This window comes from Oncorhynchus keta, chromosome 25 (assembly GCF_023373465.1).
Source record: "Oncorhynchus keta strain PuntledgeMale-10-30-2019 chromosome 25, Oket_V2, whole genome shotgun sequence".
NCBI classification, from domain to species: domain Eukaryota; kingdom Metazoa; phylum Chordata; class Actinopteri; order Salmoniformes; family Salmonidae; genus Oncorhynchus; species Oncorhynchus keta.
In genome coordinates this window covers 27593616-27610212 of record NC_068445.1, presented here as the reverse complement: position 1 = coordinate 27610212, position 16597 = coordinate 27593616, and the positions used below count along the sequence as shown (strand labels likewise).

Here is a 16597-nt window from a genome sequence, read left to right as displayed (position 1 = left end):
CTTATTCAGATGAGCCATGGGTCTGTGCTGTTACTTATTCAGATGAGCCATGGGTCTGTGCTGTTACTTATTCAGATGAGCCATGGGTCTGTGCTGTTACTTATTCAGATGAGCCATGGGTCTGTGCTGTTACTTATTCAGATGAGCCATGGGTCTGTGCTGTTACTTATTCAGATGAGCCATGGGTCTGTGCTGTTACTTATTCAGATGAGCCATGGGTCTGTGCTGTTACTTATTCAGATGAGCCATGGGTCTGTGCTGTTACTTATTCAGATGAGCCATGGGTCTGTGCTGTTACTTATTCAGATGAGCCATGGTTCTGTGCTGCTACTTATTCAGATGAGCCATGGGTCTGTGCTGTCACTTATTCAGATGAGCCATGGTTCTGTGCTGTCACTTATTCAGATGAGCCATGGGTCTGTGCTGTTACTTATTCAGATGAGCCATGGGTCTGTGCTGTTACTTATTCAGATGAGCCATGGGTCTGTGCTGTTACTTATTCAGATGAGCCATGGGTCTGTGCTGTTACTTATTCAGATGAGCCATGGGTCTGTGCTGTTACTTATTCAGATGAGCCATGGGTCTGTGCTGTTACTTACTCGTCGTTGAGTCCACACCGGCGGCTGGTGGGGTTGCCGAACTTGGTGATGGTGGCGGAGAGCTCTCGGTAGAGCTTGTCGCCTAGCGCCCGTGGCACGCCCTCCCACGCCATGATGAGGATGATGATGACAGCGTTGGGACAGTGGTGACCTGGCCGGGGACGCACCAGACACAGCAACTTCTCTGTCTCACTGCCCCGACGAATCACCTGAGATGAGGAGAGGGTGAAAGAGAGAAAGGGTGAGAAAGAGAGAAAAAGAAAGAGAGAGAGAGAAAGGGTAAGATCAACATCTGTCTTGTCTTCCCCCAGCTCCCTCCCGTCTTGTATCTATATTGTCACTAACAAGCTGTCTTCTCCTCTACTCTCTCTATAGTGTCTGTTTTGAATCCATAAAGCCATTAGCAGGGTGTCAGAGGGAGTGACAGAGGTGGATAAACCCAACTGGGAGGGATAGGGACCAGGGAGACCCCCTGCTGGACCCCCTACTGCTTTACTGTCTGGGGTTGAGGTTGTGGTGTCTGAGAGGTTTAGTCTGTGGTGTCTGAGGGGGTGATGCTGTGGTGTCTGAGGGGTTGAGGCTGTGGTGTCTGAGGGGGTGATATTGTGGTGTCTGAGGGGGTGAGGCTGTGGTGCCTGTGGGGGTGAGGCTGTGGTGCCTGTGGGGGTGAGGCTGTGGTGCCTGTGGGGGTGAGGCTGTGGTGCCATCTACACTACTCTTATTCATTTGTGCATGTTTTTTTTACCTCATGGCTCTTAGTATATAGAAGAGAAATATATATTATTGTCTGGTGTCTGTTGGTATTAAAATGCACAGACAATAAAGATGCAACAAGTCTAATGAAACATTGTGTGATGACATGAAAGTTTTTGGTTGCCTACACTCGTTAGCCCAATGAGGGCCAGTCTGTTTGTGCTACCATGCCAACCATTTACACTCATTTTCATGTTTGGCTTGACAATGACAACAGTGGAGTTGGTAAGAGCCCAGACAGATCTGAGACCAGGCTAGTATTGTTTAGGGTGGTTAGGCTTGATTTGTTCTGTGAAAGGTATAGGTTCAGTTTGTAATGTATGGCTACTTGTACTCACCCACTTGGCAATGGGACATCCCTGAGAGCTCTTGCCTTCCCGGCCGGTATAGACCACCTTCTCAATACGGATAGCATCTCCCTTCTCTCCATACCTACACAGAGAGACAGACAGCACAGTGTGAGTCTGAGTGTCTTACTGAACACAACAGTTTAACTGTATTGTATAGTGTTCATTATAAACTGGGTCGTTTGAGCCCTGAATGCCGATTGGCTGACAGCCGTGGTATATCAGACCGTATACCACGGGTATGACAAACCATTTATTTTTACTGCTCTAATTACATTGGTAACCAGTTCATAATAGCATAAAGGCACCTCGAGGGTTTGTGGTATATGGCCAATATACCACAGCTAAATCAAATCAAAATCAAAGTTTATATTTGTCACATGCACCGAATACAAGTGTAGTCTTTACTGTGAAATGTTTACTTACAAGCCCTTAACCAACAGTGCAGTTCAAGAAGAGTTAAGAAAATATTTACCAATTTACCAAGGAGACTAAAATAAGAAGTAATAATAAAAAAAGTGACACAATAAGAATAACGAAGCTATATACAGAGGGCACTGGTAACAAGTTAGTGTGCGGGGGGTACAGGTTAGTTGAGGTTATTTGTAAATGTAGGTGGGGGTGAAGTGACTATGCATAGATAATAAACAGCAAGTGGCAGCAGTGTACAAGGGGGGTCAATGTAAATCGGTGGCGATTTTATTAATTGTTCAGAACAGCCCTTAGCCATGGTATATTGGCCATATAACACACCCCTGGTGCCTTTTTGCTTAATTATAAAACTTTCACACTGTGCCGAAAAACACCCTTTAGCTGTGGTATATTCACAATATATCACACACCCTCTGGCCTTATTTCTTAATAAGCAAGTAGCCTATGTCCTTCTGCAAGACCATAATGTAAGCCTTTGGTCTCCATGAGAGTTGGACGTGTCTTGTCAAACAAAGATACCACAAGCTGGCTGACCCTGGCTGGCCAAGAGGAGTGTTCACAGAGGCTTACAGTAGCAGCCAAAGACCAACATAATCAGACCTAAATCTGACCCTAACCGTAATCCTTACTCCAACCCGAGCTGACAAGGTAAAAATCTGTCGCTCTGTTCCTGAGCAAGGCAGTTAACCCACTGTTCCCTGGGCGCCAAAGCGTGAATGTTGATTATTGAGGCCCCCCGCACCTCTGAACCAGAGGGGTTGGGTGGAAGACACATTTCATTTGAATTTCAGTTGTACAACTGATTAGGTATCTGATTAGGTATCCCCATTTCCCCTTCCCTTAAAACCTTTTAGGGTCACATAGAGTGTTTTTTTGTAGTCTTAAACAAATCTACTTAGAAACAAATGTATACACCTCACACACATTGTTATGGGCTTAAAAAAGAAGACACATTTACCATGTCAGATATAATATATTACATTTTGAGTTTGCATCCCAATATTACACCTTATATACACTGCTCAAAAAAATAAAGGGAACACTTAAACAACACAATGTAACTCCAAGTCAATCACACTTCTGTGAAATCAAACTGTCCACTTAGGAAGCAACACTGATTGACAATACATTTCACATGCTGTTGTGCAAATGGAATAGACAACAGGTGGAAATTATAGGCAATTAGCAAGACACCCCCAATAAAGGAGTGGTTCTGCAGGTGGTGACCACAGACCACTTCTCGGTTCCTATGCTTCCTGGCTGATGCTGGCGGTGCTTTCACTCTAGTGGTAGCATGAGACGGAGTCTACAACCCACACAAGTGGCTCAGGTAGTGCAGCTCATCCAGGATGGCACATCAATGCGAGATGTGGCAAGAAGGTTTGCTGTGTCTGTCAGCGTAGCGTCCAGAGCATGGAGGGGCTACCAGGAGACAGGCCAGTACATCAGGAGACGTGGAGGAGGCTGTAGGAGGGCAAAAACCCAGCAGCAGGACCGCTACCTCCACCTTTGTGCAAGGAGGAGCAGGTAGAGCACTGCCAGAGCCATGCAAAATGACCTCCAGCAGGCAACAAATGTGCATGTGTCTGCTAAAACGGTCGGAAACAGACTCCATGAGGGTGGTATGAGGGCCCGACGTCCACAGGTGGGGGTTGTGCTTACAGCCCAACACCGTGCAGGACGTTTGGCATTTGCCAGAGAACACCAAGATTGGCAAAATCCGCCACTGGCGCCCTGTGCTCTTCACAGATGAAAGCAGGTTCACACTGAGCACATGTGACAGACGTGACAGAGTCTGGAGACGCCGTGGAGAACGTTCTGCTGCCTGCAACATCCTCCAGCATGACCGGTTTGGCGGTGGGTCAGTCATGGTGTGGGGTGGCATTTCGTTGGGGGGCCGCACAGCCCTCCATGTGCTCACCAGAGGTAGCCTGACTGCCATTAGGTACCGAGATGAGATCCTCAGACCCCTTGTGAGACCATATGCTGGTGCGGTTGGCCCTGGGTTCCTCCTAATGCAAGACAATGCTAGGCCTCATATGGCTGGAGTGTGTCAGCAGTTCCTGCAAGAGGAAGGCATTGATGCTATGGACTGGCCAACCCGTTCCCCAGACCTGAATCCAACTGGGACATCATGTCTCGCTCCATCCACCAACGCCATGTTGCACCACAGACTGTCCAGGAGTTGGCGGATGCTTTAGTCCAGGTCTGGGAGGAGATCCCTCAGGAGACCATCCGCCACCTCATCAGGAGCATGCCCAGGGGTTGTAGGGAGGTCATACAGGCACGTGGAGGCCACACACACTACTGAGGCTCATTTTGACTTGTTTTAAGGACATTACATCATAATTGGATCAGCCTGTCGTGTGGTTTTCCACTTTAATTGTGAGTGTTACTTCAAAACCAGACCTCCATGGGTTGAAACATTTTAATTCCATTGAATAATTTGTGTGTGATTTTGTTGTCAGCACATTCAGCAATGTAAAGAAAAATAAGAATATTTCATTCATTCAGATCTAGGATGTGTTATTTTAGTGTTCCCTTTATTTCTTTGAGCAGTGTATATCACAGAAGACTGAAATATAACAAAATCGTTTGACATTTTGTTTAAATATTGTTTAGTAATTTTGAAATTATGAAAAATATTAATAACATTCCACCCATGAGGCCACTAGAGGGTGATTTGGTCATTTGACTTCAGAAAAGGGCTACTCCTAACCCTCAGTAACCCTAGCAAGCGGTTGCATTTCAACAGAGTTTATTGATATACTATCTGCTATCTAGAACCTAAGAGTGTGAGCATCTGTAGATCATTTATAGGGGACTATCCAAATAAAGTGCAACCACACGAATGTGTGTTTGCTCGGTGTGTGTATGTGCCTGGTTACGTTGTGGCGTGTGTCTCTCTCTCTCTGCACAATGTGCAGGGGGTTGGATTAACTACCAGCATTACTCAGATCTTCGCCCACAGCTCACCCTTTCCTCCCTGTGTATCATACATGTCATGTTGATAACGTCACCCCTGAGCGGGTCTACTATGGTGGGACACATGTGGCTCTGTCCTGAATGGGAACTCATTCACCAATCACCAGCCAGTCGGAAGGAGTGGGCTTGGCCTCCATAGGGGTGGGCCAATGGGGTCAGAGGTGGGTTCAGGGGTGGGGAGAAGACTATAGAGGGCTTTAGTTCTTAAGTCACCTCTCAAATACAAACAAAGAGGGATCTTCCCCTCTTCTCCTCAGCCATCCCCCTCATCTGCTACCCCGCCCTCTCTCAGGAGAGTGATGAGTCACTGGTCAATGGAAATGATCCTCTGTTAATATAATTGCCAGTCACTCTTGACGCCGGTCCCCTATACAACAATGTATGGAACATGCACTAAGCAGCCCCCCCCCATGTTTAGTCAACAAAAACACTGATCCCAAGACATTCCAGCTGCCAATGAACTATTCCTGTTTTTTTGAATGCTGGCGGTGCTTTCCATCTGACTTTTAGGGTACTGAATTGGTCAATGTGATTAAGTAGCTACTGTATGTAATGTTTCCATTCACTAGTTTCACGTTACAATACTCCCAAGAGAAAGCCTCAAACCGAGTCTATCTATTTCCTAATGCAAATGTATCCCTGTTTGACTCGCTCTCAATTTCTCCCCCCTTCTTTGTCTCATTGCTCTCTACCGCTCTCTGTTCCTCTCCTCTGTCTCTTCATCTCATCTCTGTCTCTCCTCTGATTTCGCATTTCAGTCATTTAGCAGACACTCTTACCCAGAGTGATTTAAGGAGCAATTAGGGTTATGTGCCTTGCTCAAGGGCACATAGACATATTTTTCACCTAGTTGGCTCTGGGAATCGAACGAGTGACGTTTTGGTTACTGGCCCAATGCTTTAAACCGCTAGGCTACCTGCTGCCTCTCTCCTCATCTCCTTTCCTCTCACTGTGCCTATCCCTCTGTTCTGTCTAATCAGCTGATGCTGATAGTTCCTGTTCCTCCTATTGGATTCTGGGTCAGGGATTCCCTGGGGACAGGATCAGAGGAGTGGGGAGGGGAGAAGGGGATGGAGAAAAGGGAGAGGGGGATAGACCGCAGCGCTGGGGGAGAGGGAGAGATATAAAGAGAGAGAAAGGGAGGCAAGGAGAGAGGGAGGGAGGGAGGGAGAGAGAGTGATGCTAGCTCAAAGCTGTGGGAGGGTTGGATGCCAAGACAGCAGGCCATAGCCAGCAGCTCTGGATAACCTCCTGTTCACAGGCAGAGGTGACGAGAGAGGGAGAGGAGAGAGAGGGAGAAAGGGAGGGAGAGGAAGAGAAGGACAGAAAAGGAGAGATGGAGGGGAAAAGGGAGAGAACAGCTAACTCTGTTCCAGGAAAATCAGGAGGCTGCCATCAATAGTTTTGTGGCTATAATCTAGGGGGCTAAAATCCCTGAACAAGCACACTACAACAGTATTCTGTAGTGTTTCCTCCACCCATCTATTCCCTGATATTTCCCTTCAGGTTAAGGCTATTTCAGTCCTTGCTCCTTTGCACTATGTCTTATCTATAAGAGAAATACACTACATATACACAAAAGTATGTGGACACAGCACACAGCTATGCAATAAAACATTGTCAAAAGAATGGCCTTACTGAAGAGCTCAGTGACTTTCAACGTGGCACCACCTCGGTCAACTGTAAGTGCTGTCATTTTGAAGTGGACACGTCTTGGAGCAACAAAGGCTCAGCCGCAAAGTGGTAGGCCGCACAAGCTCACAGAACGGGACCGCTGAGTGCAGAAGCGTGTAAAAATTGTCTGTCCTAGGTTGCAACACTCACTACCGAGTTCCAAACGGCCTCTGGAAGCAACGTCAGCACAATAACTGTTTGTTGGGATGATTGGTTGGTTTCTATGGCTGAGCAGCCGCATACATGCCTAAGGTCACCATGCGCAATGCCAAGCGTCGTCTGGAGTGGTGTAAAGCTTGCCGCCAACGGTCTCTGGAGCAGTGGAAACGCGTTCTCTGGAGTGATGAATTACGCTTCACCATCTGGCAGTCCGATGGACGAATCTGGGTTTGACGGATGCCAGGAGAAAGCTACCTGCCCCAATGCACAGTGCCAACTGTAAAGTTTGGCGGAGGAGGAATAATGGTCTGGGGCTGTTTTTCATGGTTCGGGCTAGGCCCCTTAGTTCCAGTGAAGGGAAATCTTCGCTACAGCAAGTCTGCTCCAGAAGTCTCACCTGGTCTCCATCAGCTCTCGTATGGAGGCCACAGTGGGCCCGGAGCCCAGGTGATTGTAGTACGGACCCTCATCCTTCTCCAGGACTTGCTCTGGGAAGAGGAGAGAGAGAGAGATGGAATTACAAAGAGTTAACAATGCAATATAGTACACCTCTAATTCAACCACATACTTTTTTACTTCGTCACAATAATATCTGTATTATTTGGATTAGTGCAGGGCTGTTCTGTGACATTTAATGTATCAGAAGTAGTAGTGATTGCTTATTCATATCTAACAGGCCATGGAAACCAAGAGGGATCATAGATAGGTGTGACTGAAGATAGATGTAAAGCCACACACACTTCCTCTAACCTGAAACTGACTATGTTATGACTGGGGTATAGTCGGGGTGGGGGCACTACATTAGAACCAAAGCTGTTTGAGGGAGTGAATGAATCAGTGTGTGTGGTGTGTGTGTGTTTAACTCTTCTTGTGGGGACCAGAAGTAGTAGTAAACAAACAAACATTTGACCAACTGGGGACATTTTGGTAGTCCCTGCAAGGTCAAATGTTACTTCTACAGGGTTTGACAGTTAATTACTTCTCACGGTAAGTGACAGTTAATTAACATAAACATGTTTAGCATCTCCAGGCCTCCACACATACAAGCCAGTGATGCATGCCTTCGGGACATCTACGTTTAAAAAAGTCTAATGAATCAATTTAATAACAACCATCACAACAAATCCAATATTTATTTTAGTCAGGTCTAAAGAAACATGATATGAAGAAAATGTATTTCAGGAGAACAGAATATGAGTTGGCCTACTGTATGTTATCTGGCTCGGCTCCATGCCATAGGCTGAAGGCTTTTTCATTCAGCTGACAAGATATGCTTATAAATCCCCTCCATTTTTTATTTTATATGATTTTATAGTAAGAAGAATATAATTGAACTTCGCTGAATAAAATAGAAAGGATATTTTTCCCATTATGGAGCGAGTGCACATATGAAGTGGCTATGTTGAGCGTAAAAGTGATAATTTGAAACAGGTCCTATAGGGTACGTTAGATTTAGAGTTATTTGGCAACTTTAGTTGTTAATGATACAAACCTTCGAATGTCTTAGAAATCAGAACATACAGTATATGGGCTACATGATGTGGCTATTGATGGTTTGATAAAGTAGCAAAAAAAAGGTTGATCTCTGTTCCTTGTCTCAGGCTGCACAACTGTTCTCTCAAGTATTCATATTTTCAACCATGAGACTGTTCTCAATTTAATCTGGTCTTTACTAATATGTCAAACGAGTTGTGATTTATAATTGGCCATTATCAAAATGGGCAGAAACAGGGGCAGGGGAAAAAAGACCAAGCATATTCTGAAAGTATTCAGACCCCTTGACCTTTTCCACATTTTGTTACATTACAGCCTTATTCTACAATGTATTAATAAAAAAAAAGTCTCAATTTACACATAATACCCCATAATGACAAAGCTAAAATAGGTTGAGAAATGTTTGCAAATGTATTAAAAATAAGTATTCAGACACTTTGCTATGAGACTCAAAATTGAGCTCAGGTGCATCCTGTTTCCATTGATCATCATTGAGATGTTTCTACAACTTGATTGGAGTCCACCTGTGGTAAATTCAATTGATTGGTCATGATTTGGAAAGGCACACACCTGTCTATATAAGGTCCCACAGTTGACAGTGCATGTCAGAACAAAAACCAAGCAATGAGGTCGAAGGAATTGTCCGTAAAGCTCCAAGAGAGGATTGTGACGAGGCACGGATCTGGGGAAAGGTACCAAAAAATGTCTGCATCGTTGAAGAACCCCAAGAACACAGTGGTTTCCATCATTCTTAAATGGAAAAAGTTTTGAACCACCAAAACTCTTCCTAGAGCTGGCCGTCCAGCCAAACTGAGCAATCGGAGGAGAAGGGACTTTTTTCAGGGAGGTGACCAAGAACCCAATGGTCACTCAGACAGAGCTCCAGAGTTCCTCTGTGGTGATGGGAGAACCTTCCAGAAGGACAACCATCTCTGGAGCACTCCACTAATCAGGACTTTATGGTAGATAGGCCAGACGGAAGCCACTCCTCAGTAAAAAGGCACATGACAGCCCACTTGGAGTTTGCCAAAAGGCACCTAAAGGACTCTCAGAACATAAGAAACAAGATTCTCTGGTCTGATGAAACCAAGATTGAACCCCTTGGCCTGAATGCCAAGCGTCACGTCTGGAGGAAACCTGGCACCATCCCTACGGTGAGGCATGGTGGTGGCAGCATCATGCTGAGGGGAGGTTTTTCAGCAGGTAGTGACTGGGAGACTAGTCAGGATTGAGGGAAAGATGAACGGAGCAAAGTACAGAGAGATCCTGCTCCAGAGCACTCAGGACCTCAGACTGGGGCAACAACCCTAAGCACACAGCCAGGACAAGTTTCAGGACAAGTTTCTAAATGTCCTTGATTGACCCAGCCAGAGCCCGGACTTGAACGCGATCAAACATATCTGGAGAGACCTGAAAATAGCTGTACAGCGACGCTCCCCATCCAACCTGACAGAGCTTGAGCGGATCTGCAGAGAAGAAATGGGAGAAACTCCCCAAATACAGGTGTGCCAAGCTTGTAGCATCATATCCAAGAAGATGCAAGGCTGTAATCGCTGCCAATAATACTTCCACAAAGTACTGAGTAAAGGGTCTGAATACTTATGTAACTGTGATATTTCCGGGCGGGTTTTGTGGATAAATCTGCACAAAAAAAAAAATTGAACAACCTGTTTTTACTTTGTCATTATGGGGTATTGTGTGTAGATTGGTGAGGAAGTAAAACTATTTTAATCCATTTTAGAAGAAGGCTGTAACGTAATAAAATGTGGAAAACGTCAAGGGGTTCGAATGCACTGTATCATCTGTATTCGCTATTCCAGTGCATGGAGGCCGCAAGCTTTTCCGACAATCCGTTTCGTAGGCTACTTTGGTTTTATAGCGGAGCATGTGCTTAATATGAGTAGTAAAGCATTAAATATAAGAAGATGTATTTCACTCCATACATCAACCTCTATTTGAGGAGCATGCTCTCGCTGCCTGACAGGGGATATTCCAGTCAAACTCCGTATGCCTTGGGCTCTCCAACCCCTTACCCATGCTTCATTTTAGAAACTAAACATATACGACATGACCAAAGGTTTGTGGACATCAGCTCATCAAACATCTCATTCCAAAATCATTTGCATTCCTTTGGAGTTGTTCCCCTCTTTGCTGCTATAACAGCCTCCACTCTTCTGGGAAGGCTTTCCACTAGATGTTGGAACATTGCTGCTATAACAGCCTCCACTCTTCTGGGAAGGCTTTCCACTAGATGTTGGAACATTGCTGCAGGGACTTGCTTCCATTCAGCCACAAGAGCATTAGTGAGGTCGGGCACTGATGTTGGGCGATTAGGCCTGGCTTGCAGTCGGCGTTCCAATTCATCCCAAAGGTGGTCGATGGGGTTGAGGAGGTCATGGCTCTGTGCAGGCCAGTCAAGTTCCTCCATACCGATCTCGACAAACCATTTCTGTATGGACCTCGCTTTGTGCACAGGGGCATTGTCATGCTGAAACCGGAAAGGGTCTTTCCCAAACTGTTGCCACAAAGTAAGAAGCACAAAGTTGTCTATAATGTCAATGTATGCTGTAGCGTTTAGATTTCCCTTCACTGGAACTAAAGGGCCTAGCCCAAACCATGAAAAACAGCCCCAGACCATTATTCCTTTACAGTTGGCACTATGCATTGGAGCAGGTAACGTTCTCCTGGAATTCGCCAAACCAAGATTTGTCCGTTGGACTGCCCGATGGAGAAGAGTGATTCATCACTCCAGAGAACACGTTTCCACTGCTCCAGAGTCCAATGGCAGTGAGCTTTACACCACTCCAGACGACGCTTGGCATTGCACATGGTGATCTTAGGCTTGTGTACGGCTGCTCGGCCATGGAAACCCATTTCATTATGCTCCCAACTGTCAGTTCTTGTGCTGATATTGCTTCAAGAGGCAGTTTGGAACTTGGTAGTGAGTGTTGCAACTGGCCTACCACTTCGCGGCTGAGCCCTTGTTGCTCCCAGACATTTCCACTTCACAATGACAGCAATTACAGTTGACCGGGGGAGCTCTAGCCAGGCAGAAATTTGGCAAACTGACATGTTGGGATGCAAGTCACTGACCTCTTCAGTAAGGCCATTCTACTGCCAATGTTTGTCTATGGAGATTGCAAGCTGTGTGCTCAATTTTATACACCTATCAGCAACGGGTGTGCCTGAAAAAGCAGAATCCACTAATTTGAAGGGGTATCCACAAACCTTTGTATAGTATATTTACAACAGTTTAGTGTATTTAGTGTAGTTTAGTGTATTTCACCAGACTGTTGACAGCCCGTCAGCGTGCTCGAGAAAGGAATAAAGGAGAGAGAAGGAGATGGAAACTCATGATGGTGAGATATTCTATACAGCTAAAGGTAATGTGTCACCCATTCCATTATGAAAATAAACAATTCCCTATTACTAGGCTATTCAAAATCGAATACAAATTCACTGTATAGGCTAGACCAAATATGTACCACAGACATGTTAAATCCGTTAAGTTTGATGTTTTTCTGCCATGCGTAATATGTGATAGGCTGTGGATTGCATTTCGGCACAATCATCATTTTAATTCAGATATTTTTTTTTGTGGGGGGGGCTTTGGCTAATAAACATGATATGCCTAAGATCTAATATGCATATGGATGTTTTGAATGAATCATCACATCAGAAAACGCTGTCAATTTCGTTGTTAGGCTTTGAAACAACATCCACAACAATCATGTTTTACACCGCTTCAAACGGCTGTTGAACTTGTTTCTTTAAATTGATCATCACAGTGAGGTGAGTTTTAAAAGTAAGATAGGCCTACTGTTTTGATGATAAGTGTTTGATGTGATTTTCAATAGCATTTGCACTGATGTCAGTGGTTAGATGGACAATAGAGCCCTGAGTACCAGGCAATTAGGACCTGATGGTCATTAGCAAGTTGGGTACTACCAAAGAATGTCCAGAGTGCATAAGAGGAGATTACTGTAACTCAACGGTCACGCAAAACTTTACTGCGTTCATGACTCATGATTTCCGGTGTGGTGGTAATACGGTCACAGCAACAGCCCCAGTCAGGTTACACATGGGGTGTTTCAGTGTGGTGTTGTCAGGGGAGTGTGTAGGCTTCACTATGGAGGCCCGTTGTCTGGTGCCCTTGGCTTTTGGTAACAGCCAACAGCCTTACAGCACAGCAAGTGTTCCCTGCATCTCTCCGTCTCCCTAAAGGGCTTTATTGGCATGGGAAACATATATGTTTACATTGCCGAAGCAAATGAAATACAAATGTAGAGAAAACATTACTACATTCACAGAAGTTCCAAAGGAATAGAGACATTTCAAATGCCATATTATAGGTATGTACAGTGTTGTAATGATGTGCTAATAGTTAAAGTACAAAAGGGAAAATAAATAAACGTAAATATGGGTTGTATTTACAATGGTGTTTGTTCTTCACTGGTTGCCCTTTTCTTGCTGCTCTGATGGCATACCGTGTACTCTCATGAGTGTCAGTTTCTTGTCCATTTCTGACATTTAGGTCGCCACATACTAGTACATGTCCCTGGGCCTGGAAATGATTGATTTCCCCCTCCAGGATGGAGAAAATGTCTTCATTAAAGTATGGGGATTCTAGTGGGGGATATTTTTTTATTTTTATTTCACCTTTATTTAACCAGGTAGGCTAGTTGAGAACAAGTTCTCATTTGCAACTACAACCTGGCCAAGATAAAGCGTAGCAATTCGACACATACAACAACACAGAGTTACACATGGAATAAACAAAACATACAGTCAATAATACAGTAGAACAAAAGAAAGCAAAAAGTCTATATACAGTGAGTGCAAATGAGGTAAGTTATGGAAATAAATAGGCCATGATGGCGATGTAATTACAATATAGCAATTAAACACTGGAATGGGAGACCGGCAGAAGATGAATGTGCAGGTAGAGATACTGGGGTGCAAAGGAGCAAAATAAATAAATAAATACCAGTATGGGGATGAGGTAGGTAGATAGATGGGCTGTTTACAGATAGGCTAAGTACAGGTGCAGTGATCTGTGAGCTGCTCTGGCAGTGGGTGCTTAAAGCTAGTGAGGACCCATGACCAGCTCTGAAACCAGATTGCATAGAAGATATGGTGGGATTCGAAATGGTCAGTAATCTGTTTGTTAACTTGGCTTTCGAAGACCTTAGAAAGACAGGGTAGGATAGATATAGGTCTGTAGCAGTTTGGGTCTAGAGTGTCACCCCCTTTGATGAAGGGGATGACTGCGGCAGCTTTCCAATCTTTGGGAATCTCAGACGATACGAAAGAGAGGTTGAACAGGCTAGTAATAGGGGTTGCAACAATTTCTGCAGATAATTTTAGAAAGAGAGGGTCCATATTGTCTAGCCCGGCTGATTTGTAGGGGTCCAGATTTTGCAGCTCTTTCAGAACATCGGCTATCTGGATTTGGATAAAGGAGACATGGTGGGGGCTTTGGCGGGTTGCTGTGGAGGGTGCCAGGCAGTTGACTGGGGTAGGGGTTTCAATGTGGAAAGCATGACCAGCCGTAGAGAAATGCTTATTGAAATTCTCAATTATAGCAGATTTATCGGTGGTGACAATGTTTCCTAGCCTAGAGGAGGTGCTCTTATTCTCCATGGACTTTACATTGTCCCAGAACTTTGAGTTAGTACTACAGGATGCAAATTTCTGTTTGAAAAAGCTTGCCTTAGAAAAGCTAACTGCCTGTGTATATTTGTTCCTAACTTCCCTGAAAAGTTGCATATCACGGGGGCTATTTGATGCTAATGCAGAATGCCACAGGATGTCTTTGTGCTGGTCCACGGCAGACAGGTCTGGTGTGAACCAAGGACTATATCTATTCCTAGTTCTACATTTTTTGAGAGGGGCATGCTTATTTAAGATGGTGAGGAAGGCACTTTCAAAGAATAGCCAGGCATCATCTACTGACGGGATGAGGTCAATGTCATTCCAGGATACCCCTGCCAGGTCGATTAGAAAGGCCTGCTCGCAGAAGTGTATCAGGGAGCGTTTGACAGTGATGAGGGATGGTCGTTTGGTCGCAGACCCATTAGGGATGCAGGTAATGAGGCCGTGATTGCAGAGATCTTGATTGAAAACAGCAGAGGTGTATTTGGAGGGCGAATTAGTTCGGATGACATCTATGAGGGTGCCCGTGTTTACTGATTTGGGGTTGTACTTGGTAGGTTCATTGATAATTTGTGTGAGATTGAGGGCATCAAGCTTAGTTTGTAGGATGGCCGGGGTGTTAAGCATGTCCCAGTTTAGGTCACCTAGTAGCACGAGCTCATAAGATAGATGGGGGGCAATCAGTTCACATATCAGTTTGAGGGCACAGCTGGGGGCAGAGGGAAGTCAAGCGGCAACAGTGAGAGACTCTACTTAGAAGTAGAAGCTCAAATTGTTTGGGTACAGACTTAGAAAGTAATACAGAACTCTGCAGGCTATCTTTGCAGTAGATTGCAACACCGCCCCTTTGGCAGTTCTATCTTGGCGGAAAACGTTATAGTTAGCAATGGAGATTTCAGGGTTTTTGGCGTTTTTTCTAAGCCAGGATTCAGACATGGCGAAGACATCTGGGTTGGCAAATATAGGTAGCACACAAGGACAGTTTACATCATTTCCTTATTCATTTCCAGACAGATGTGAAATGTTCCTGTTGTGACTAATTTAATAGTGTGGGTTAGGTCTGCTCTATACCAAATTAGCATACCCCCTGAGTCTATTCCCTGTTTCACACCTGGTAGTTTGGTGGATGGGACTACCAGCTCTCTGTAACCTAGAGGGCAACCAGTAGGTCCGTCTCCTCTATACTATGTTTCTTGTAGGATGACAATGTCTGTATTTCCAATTTCTTTGGTGAAGTCTGGGTTCCTGCTCTTTAGACCAAAGGCAGATGACCTCAGACATTATTTACTCCAGGATGAGATGGAGAAGGTTTTGTGTTTCATAGTGTCTAGTGTTGTTTTCGTGTGGTTTAGGCTGGGACCATTACAGTAAGTGTGAGCCGAGCATGTTGAGCATCTGCTACATACCTCTTAGGTCACGGGATGGTGTTTGGGCGGGTGTACTAGTGGGGTTGGGCCTGATGCTCTGCTCACAGCCTGGGCATATGTGCAACTTTTATATTGAGGTCCTTGCTGCAGGGGCAGATGCCCCATAAGACTGATCTGGAGGGCCTATATAAAGGTGTTGCTAGGGTTTGTTTGGGGAGGGGTCAACTGGTTGGGGTGGGGATGTAGCTGGTGGTGCTGTGGTCTAGCTGTGGTCTAGCTGTAGGTCCTCCTGGTGTGGATCCTGATGGTGCAGATCCTCCATCACGCAGTTCTGGGAGAGTGTCTGGCTGGTCTGGTGGGGTGTCCGTTGCTCCTATATGAGGTGCTGGGGCTGCGGTTGAGGGTGACATCCTTCAGCGTCCTGGCAAAGGTGGGGACTGCTGCCTTATGACCAGGTCCACCTCTACAAAGGCTGGAGGAGTGGTTGGTCAGGTAAACATTTGGTTTTGAGGCACAGTCCCAGGAAATGCTTGCATTCACCCGCTGCTTAGCGGCAGAGTGAAAGTATTTTTGTGGTAGCAGGGTGGAGATAACCACTTGTGCATTGGGGGAAAGTGGAAGAGGCTTTTTCAATCACTCCCTTGAGTGCTGTGGCCACACTTTCCTGCTGGGCTCTCAGGTCATTTGTGCCTGTGTGTATTATAATGTGGCTGGGGGCACCGGGTGTTCGGACACCAGAGTTTAGCCACTTGTGGTGTTTTGTAAAAAGTTTCCTCTCATCAACATATTTCCCATTTGAGTCAATTAGGAGCACAATCTCTGTCTTTTGTGTGTCCTCAGTGGGTGTGGGGGTGTTGTCAGGAGAGCTATCCAGTGGGCTGACAGAGGGATGCCAGTGGGGGGAGGCTGCTGAGTTGGTGGATCCTTCCTTGTCTGTCCTGCTGTTGTGTTAAGGCTGTGGTTGAGGTCTGAAGTGGGCTGTTCTGTTGGCTTCTCTAGGGGGGGTGGCTAGCTCTCTAACGAGTGGTTATTTGTCGCACCTCAGCTTTCTCACCTCCTCCTGCAATGCTGCTAGCTGGGCTGTGTGTTCCGGGGGGATGCTCGTCTGGCGTGTGTGTCTGTGCTGCCTAGA

At 45.5% G+C, this 16597-nt stretch overlaps 1 protein-coding gene across 8 annotated transcripts in view; it reads right to left on the bottom strand.

Moving 5' to 3' along the window:
- Positions 1–16597, bottom strand: part of LOC118357874 (methylcytosine dioxygenase tet3-like) — an 81736-nt gene that overhangs the window by 9305 nt on the left and 55834 nt on the right. For all 8 annotated transcript variants that reach the window (XM_052479045.1, XM_052479044.1, XM_052479046.1 and 5 more), the window contains 3 exons: positions 7347–7437; positions 1691–1784; positions 600–808 (listed from right to left, as the gene is read on the bottom strand). In XM_052479045.1, coding sequence (XP_052335005.1) covers positions 600–808; positions 1691–1784; positions 7347–7437 — 394 coding nt within the window. The remainder of the gene's footprint in view (positions 1–599; positions 809–1690; positions 1785–7346; positions 7438–16597) is intronic.